The 7,758-nt window shown below is 35.8% G+C and overlaps 1 protein-coding gene across 2 annotated transcripts; it reads left to right on the plus strand.

Moving 5' to 3' along the window:
* Window positions 1-426: 426 nt before the first annotated feature.
* On the plus strand, window positions 427-3,858 carry LOC107826798 (vacuolar protein sorting-associated protein 28 homolog 2). Of its 2 annotated transcripts, XM_075242111.1 has the most exons (3): window positions 427-633; window positions 2,561-2,746; window positions 2,929-3,858. In XM_075242111.1, the coding sequence occupies exon 3, from the start codon at window positions 3,021-3,023 to the stop codon at window positions 3,648-3,650; it is 630 nt and encodes a 209-aa protein (XP_075098212.1). In that variant the 5' UTR covers window positions 427-633; window positions 2,561-2,746; window positions 2,929-3,020; the 3' UTR covers window positions 3,651-3,858. The 2 variants fall into 2 exon arrangements, with proteins under 2 accessions (XP_075098212.1, XP_016509318.1); XM_016653832.2 differs by lacking the exon at window positions 2,561-2,746.
* Window positions 3,859-7,758: the final 3,900 nt, after the last annotated feature.

Here is a 7,758-nt window from a genome sequence, read left to right on the forward strand (position 1 = left end):
TTTTGAGAATTAGGGTATTATATTAAGGACTTATTCAACAAATTTTATTTTAATTTAAAAAAGTCTGTTGAACTTACACCTCACTTTAAAAACATGTCTTAACGCTCGGGTGTATGCCTCTTATGACTTTCGCTCCCCACAATTGCCTCAGGGTAATTTTGGTGCACCTCGCCCTAGGGCATGCCCTGAAAACGCCTTTTAAAACACTGCTCGATGCAAACATCAATGTCTTAATCCACGACTCAAATCAATAACTTATAGATTACATAGAGATAACTTTACCGTTGCTACGAGGCTCGCCTTCCAACTATCGAACACCAGATAAAAAAAAAGGTAAATATAAAATTTGAGAATAATATAGCCAATGAAACTTGGAATAGTGGAGGATTAGTTAAATATAAGAAAAATCAGCAAACTCAACACGCAACCAATATTAGGAGGACTGCAACACACTTCCCGTTATTCAAAGCCGCGTCCCATACCTTCTCCTTTTCCTCTGTACATACATACATACGTCTCTATCTCTCTCTCTCCATATAACAAACACACACACACACACACACACAGCTGCCTGATTATTTTTTAACCTGTCCAAATTTCTTTGATTTGCGGTGCTCGCCATGTTTCTTTGAGGTAATTAACTAGTTTCATCTGGGTTATGTATCCTTATACTTTATACTGTATTGCATATTCTCTAATTGCGTTTTTTTCTAAATCTCCTTATTTTTGGAGTTAACTTTAAGTTTTAGGTTAATTTTTCTATTTGTCAACTGTAGCACATCATTTAGATTTGTGTTCTCTTTTGGTTGATTTGATACATTTCTTAGCTAATGGGTGTTTTGGGATTTTTTTTTAATCTCTGTTTACCACGTTCATGAAAGCACTGTTGTTTAAGTCTATAATAAATTAGTCTGCTCAATTTATGTGATGACTGGCCACAGAGTTTAAGACAAAAGAAAAACAAAATTTTAAAACTTATGGTGTAAAAATTACATTTTTGTGACTTTAAATAAATTCATTAGGGGTAAAATACGAAATTTTTAGTTAAATTATTTTTGAATATAGAGTAAATTTAAGATTTTAAGTTAGTGGACGCAGATAGCAATTATGCTACTCTTAGGGGTCGTTTGATATGATGGAAAAGCAAAAATAATTCTGGGATAAAAATTTAGTATCGCTTTATCCCTTGTTTGGTTACTAATCTTGGGATAAGCCATCTCAGGGTTAAAAGTAGTACTGGGATAACCGGCCATCCTTGTTCATAGAGGTTGGGGAGCTCTCTCCAAACTACTAGGTCAAAGGTTCAATGCTGATTAATGGTTTAAAAAAGTAGTATTGGGATAACTTATACCTGCAGAGAGTGGAATAGTAATCATAGATAAGTTATCCCAGGATACAACAACAATACCAACAATAACAGACCCCGTATATTCCCAAATCCCAACAGGTGGGGTCTAGGGAGGGTAGTCTGTACGTAGACCTTACCCTATCCCTACCTAATGAAGGTAGCTAAGTTACCCCAGGATAAAACAGTAAATTTGACCATCCCAGGATTGATACAACATACCAAACAGTCAATAAGAAATGATACCAGGATAACTAATCCCAACATAACTAATCTCGGTATAAGTGTATAACTAATCCCAACGTAACAAATCCCAGCATAACTAATCTTCAAACCAAACGACCCCATAATGTTTTCCTTTTGCGCTGAATAAGGTTTCAATAGTTTAATGTGGTTAGTATAAATTGGAGTTCACTGAGTTCCCTCTACTTTGCTGAAGTTTATGTGTTGTATTTATATTTTAATCTCAATGATAGTGTCTCTAGAGATGTCATACCAATGATCATTGCTTTTTCTCTTTTTTCCTTTTTGCTAATAAAAGCTTGGAACTTTATTGTGCATACTTGGGTGAAGTCCAGTTTCGCTTATTAAGACCTTTTCTTGAGAAAGAAGATTAAGAAAACCAGGTGCAATGAGCTTACGAAATAAAGTTTTTTTTTTCTTTCTAAAACTGATCTATCAAATGAATATGGGTGAAAGGGGATAAGATTGAAAACAAATGAAGAAATTTTAAAAAGAGGCAAATGTAGTGGAAAGTAGTGTTTCTTATATGATCATTTATGTGAACTTGATTAAGCTTGCTCCAATGCTTTACTATACTTATGGAAAGAGTGGTGGAAAGAGAGGAAAGTCTGAGCTGAACCATGAATGGAGAAATAGACTCACATGGGTGATTCCAAGTTAATGGATTAAGGTTTAAGTGGTTTAATTTCATTCATCTGGTCATGATAGTTCTATTTAACTGTGTATCTACGTGTGTTTATCTTGTTTACGCACTTTAGGCTGTCTTGACATTGGATGAACTTCACAAAAGTTAGGCCTTGGCCTCGGTAGTTTGGATTTTTCATTTATCCCCTATCCCGCATTGTTTTGTCGTTGCTCTTTCCCTCATATTTGGCTTTGGTTTATAAAGCCAAGACTAGAATGGTTAAAAGTTGTTATTAGTTGTTGTTTAGGGTCATGGTCTAACTTTTGTTTGTATCTACTGATTTATAGAAATCATTCTCTAGCTAACTAGAGCTGAAGTAAAGCTTCTGTCAGACAACTAGGAACATCCTGTAATATCTCTGCATATATAATCAAAGCTGAGAAAGTTTTCAACTAGAAAGTATAGGAGAATCTATACAGTATTTGTGCGGCATGGGTGGAAGATGTGATTGTCTATAATGCATTCTGACTGAGGTAACTGTACTTGTTCTCATTCATAATGGAATCTTAGATGAATATTAGGGATATGTCTAGATGTTTGTATGTTTGCAGTCCCATAAGCATAAAATTAACCTCAGCTACATTCTGGTTTTATATAATTTTAGGATTTGTTAGTCATAGCAACGATGTAATCTTAGGTTGTGATATTTTTGCAGTGACAAAGATTGGCATCTTTGCGCGTGTCCCATTCTCTTCTCCAACCCTGTTGAAAAGGTTTACTATTTCAAAATTATACTTGAAAACTCTGATGGAGGTTAAGCTATGGAATGACAAGCGTGAAAGGGAAATGTATGACAACTTTGGTGAGCTCTTTGCGATTATCAAAGCGACAGAGAAGCTAGAGAAGGCTTATGTTCGTGACATCGTTTCACCAGCTGTATATGAAACTGAGTGCCAGAAACTGATTGCTCAGTTCAAGACCTTATCTTCTACATTGAAAGATGCTGTACCTAACATTGAGCGATTTCATGACACCTACAAAATGGATTGCCCTGCTGCACTAAACCGACTTGTGATCTCTGGTGTGCCAGCTACTGTAGAGCACCGAGCTGCTGCTTCAATGTCAGCTGTAACTTCAGCTGCTGTTGTGGCCGAGTGTGTGCAGAATTTCATCACTGCAATGGACTCGTTGAAGTTGAACATGATTGCAGTTGACCAGGTCCATCCCCTGTTGTCAGAGCTCTCATCTTCCCTCAATAAGCTGTCGATTCTGCCGGTGGATTTTGAGGGAAAGACAAAGATGAGAGAGTGGCTTTCAAGGTTGTCGAAGATGGGGGCTGCAGATGAGTTGACAGAACAGCAGGCTCGTCAACTCCACTTTGATCTGGAATCCTCGTACAATTCTTTCATGGCAGCACTGCCCACTGATGGAGCTTAGTTGACTATTTCAATAGGTGGTATGTTTGTATATAAGATTGTTGTTTCATTTAGCAAGCTCTTAACACACATGATTCTATCTTTGATTGGAGTGCTGGTATATGAGTAGAATAGTCATCTATATTTTGGGACTTCATACTTGTTAGATAATTGTTAGACTGGTGGTGGTACCATTTTGGATACTATGAACTCATTATGGATCGCTCTTATATCAGTCTATATGCTGCTTGTGCTAGTTTAGTTATATTCTTGGATTCGAGAGAGCTTTATGCTTTTGTATATCAATGGTAAACTATCTCTCTTTTGATGTTTTGGGTGGTGATATTGACTGTGCACGAGGCTTGCAAAAACTAGTTTGCTCTTGAATTGTTAAATGATACTTGCATTGCTGCAGTCCCACTGGGTTGGCTAGTTGATAGTTTTCTGATTTATTGTTTTTACTGTATATCCAATATGTTCTATTTATGAGATTTCTATTGCATATCATGTTCTGGTCATAGCCCTCATGGATTCAGTTGCTTTATGTTTCTGACTTTGGGTTAATGTATTGTTGGATGCTTTTATTAATGCCACCTTATTTTCATTAGGCCCTTATCGACCAGTTCTTAATCATACGTCTTTTGCATATTAATTTTGAGAGTAGTTGACAGGAGCCTGGATTGTCATTTATCAACTACAGCATTTTGACTAATTGAGTTTATTATGCGAATAAAATTTATTGCATTTCCAGTTCTCTTCTTCATCTTGTTTGTGCTCATAGTTTAGTTTCCATTCTTAGATTTCTAATACTATCTGTTATCTTTTTTCTGTTCTGGCTGTGGTTACTGCTCTCTTTACATGGATCCTCCTTTGCTGTATTTCCTTTATCTAAATTGCTGTGTTTATGCTTTTCTTGAGCCGAAGGTCTATCGCAAACATCCGATCTACCTTCGCAAGGTAGGGGTAAGGTCTGTGTACACACTATCCTCCCCAGACTACACCTGTGGGAATATTCTAGGTATGTTGTTGTTGTTGTTGTTTATGCTCTCATGGTTTAGGTTCTGAGTCCCTTTCATGAGCTGTGTTTGAAGTTTTGAACCTTCAATAGGCATGTTGCAACTGCTTTCTTTGACAGTTCTTTTTTGACAAAAGATACCTTATTGCATCATAGTAATTTTTGTTCACTACCTTAACAATTCTCTTTAGAGCTTTGGCATTTTACCTTTCCATTGGTTCTTGATGCAAATTTCTCCAAGTATAATTATGGTGATTCTTGACAATGTAGTAATCAAGCTGCTGAGCCTGAGATTATGACCTTGAGGAGTAGCTCTTTCTTTGAGTAGTATTTTAGCTATACCCTTTCTAGCTTTCTATACAGAGAAGGAGAAATTGAACTCCATTTTTGTCGTCTCAGTGCGTTACTGGGACTGGTTTTGTTACGGAGGCATGCCAATGGTTGTTTTGTTACGGAGGCATGCCAATGGTTCTTAGGGTTCCAATTTGCTGAGTCCTTGCCGATTCTCCATTTCCCGGGCTCGAATTTGTGACTCCTTGCCGATTCTCCATTTCCCGGGCTCGAATTTGTGACTCCTTGCCGATTCTCCATTTCCAAGGCTCGAATTTGAGATCTCTAGTTAAGGTTGAAGATATTTCGATCATCCCACTATGGCAGACTTTTGTACAATTGACGTGGGCGTTGAAGATGATAGACTTTAATGAATACAATCCACCCCTTTGAGGGTCTTAACATATCAGTTTATCCTTTGTTTTAAGAGTGAAAATCTCACCCCCTACTATATATGCAGCAAGTGGAAGTTACACCACAATGTTTGTATACCATATTTTATACTATATGGAAAGTAATCTCGAGATTACTAATTTCTGGATAAAATAGAAAAATGACACATTTGTCCTTTTTCAAAGATGCTAAACATGTGAGGTTATATTCGACTATGACACGATAGCTAAACATGAGACCGCCTTGGTTGGCTATTTCTAAGAATGACTCACTTAGTTACTTAAGATGAAACACACTTTCTTAGAAGAAGCAAATTAAAGGTTTATGGTAGGGATTTGTGTACGCTCAGCTCTCCCCAGATTCTACTTGTGAAATTTTCACTATTTGCTGCTATTGTATAACTCAATACAATATAATTAAAATTAAGGGGATTAAAGGCTTTTATATAGGCATACAAAATTGAAGGAATATGGTCAATAATTAATGTGGGATTAAAACGTACTAAAAGATAAGGATTAGAACTCAAAAAATAAAGAATAACAAGTTACTGAATCATCATATGACAAGCTGCTGAATCATCAAGTGATAAGGTGATGCATAAACAAATGACAAGCTATTACATTAGCAAGTACTCCCTCCGTTCACTTTTACTTGTCACGTTTTGACTTTTTACGCCCTTTAAGAAATAATAAATGAAGCATAATTTACTATGATACTCATATTAATTGATGCGTATTTTTAATTGTTTTGAGAAAATAATTTGAAATGAATAATTAATGTTATTGGTATAACAGAAAAACAGAAATTATTTTCTCTTGATATACTAAAAGTGACAAATAAAAGTTAAACGGAGGGAGTAGTCAAGAAGATATCGAAAAAAAGAGCACGTGAAATGATTTAGCAAAATAGGTTACTAACCAACTTTGCACCAAAAAAGAAAAAGCCAAAGTTTGTAAACTTTTATTAATTTCAATTATTCAGCAAAGGTACGTCTTTTAAGATCCAATTGAGAAGAAAGACAACTCTAGATATGATTCCTTTTACTTAGATCATTAAAAACACTATCTGGACATAGATCAAAATATTTCGTGGATCAAACTGTAAGCATAAACTTTAATTTATATCAGGATCTTGAACATGATAATCTTATATGTAATTGCCATAGAAAACATACCTGAAGCGGAATCCATTATCTTGAAGCGGAAGCGTTAATTCAAAAACTGGTTTCTTGCCCCTTGCCCTAACTTTATGTTACCGCCGCCTTTAATGATGGAAGAAAGAAAGTAAAATCCGGTAACCCTAATGGGTGGGGAGAGGACCAATTTATAGAGGTTCTCATTTAATCCGGTACGTTCATCCACTAACCGATCAGACGGATGAGATTTGCTCATTAATTAAATATTAATTATGGGCTTAATCTTATTGGGTCACATACACGTAAGAAAATAGTTTACATTCTCCCATTTGGCCCAATAATCACATAATATTAATATTTAATATAGTAACATTAGTTGCGCATAAACAAATCTCTTCTATAATGTCCATCATAAATACCATAATACGATAAACTACTAAATGTGAGTTATGGCGGTTATATATAATTTGTCTACATACTCCCTTCCATATATCACAACATTAGCAACTCATTGTACCAGGTCCATAAGCTATAAAATATTATGGTCCACAATAATATCTTATTGAGACTTATCCTATAATATCTCAAAACAATAATGTGTACACCATTATGAGAAACAGGAAATCACTAATGTATATCAGAAGCATATAAATGAGCTCAGAGTGTCAAAACATCATAAATACATCAGTCATAAATACAGCCATGATCCATTCTATGTACGTGTTCTTTAAATATCTTTGGCTGTAAACCTTTCGTTAATGGATCTGCAATCATGAGATCAGTTCTAATATGCTCAAGTGACACTCTTTGTTTCTGAACTTCCTCCTTGACGGTAAAGTACTTTAATTCCATATGTTTGGCACCTTTGGAGTACTTATCGTTCTTGGAGAAGAATACTGCTGCAGAATTATCACAGTAAATTTTCAGCGGCTTGGTAATGGTGTCGACAACCCCAAGTCCTGAAATAAAGTTTCGCAACCATAATGCATGAATTGTGGCTTCAAAACATGCCACAAATTCTGCTTCCATCGTGGATGTAGCAATAACAGACTGTTTGGTACTCTTCCACGATATTGCTCCTTCAGCTAATTGGAACAAATAACCAAACGTGGATTTTCTAGTGTCAATACATCCAGCGAAATCTGAATCCGAGTATCCAACAACTTCCAAATGCTTGGATCTCCTATACATGAGCATGTAATCCTTCGTTCATTTCAGGTACCTCAAAACTTTCTTAGCAACTTTCCAATGATCAAT

The sequence above is a fragment of the Nicotiana tabacum genome, chromosome 21, assembly GCF_000715075.1.
Source record: "Nicotiana tabacum cultivar K326 chromosome 21, ASM71507v2, whole genome shotgun sequence".
Lineage (NCBI taxonomy): Eukaryota > Viridiplantae > Streptophyta > Magnoliopsida > Solanales > Solanaceae > Nicotiana > Nicotiana tabacum.

Bases quoted from the DNA above. Each gene is read 5' to 3' on its own strand.
- LOC107826798 (XM_075242111.1), top strand. From the start codon at position 3,021: ATGGAGGTTAAGCTATGGAATGACAAGCGTGAAAGGGAAATGTATGAC.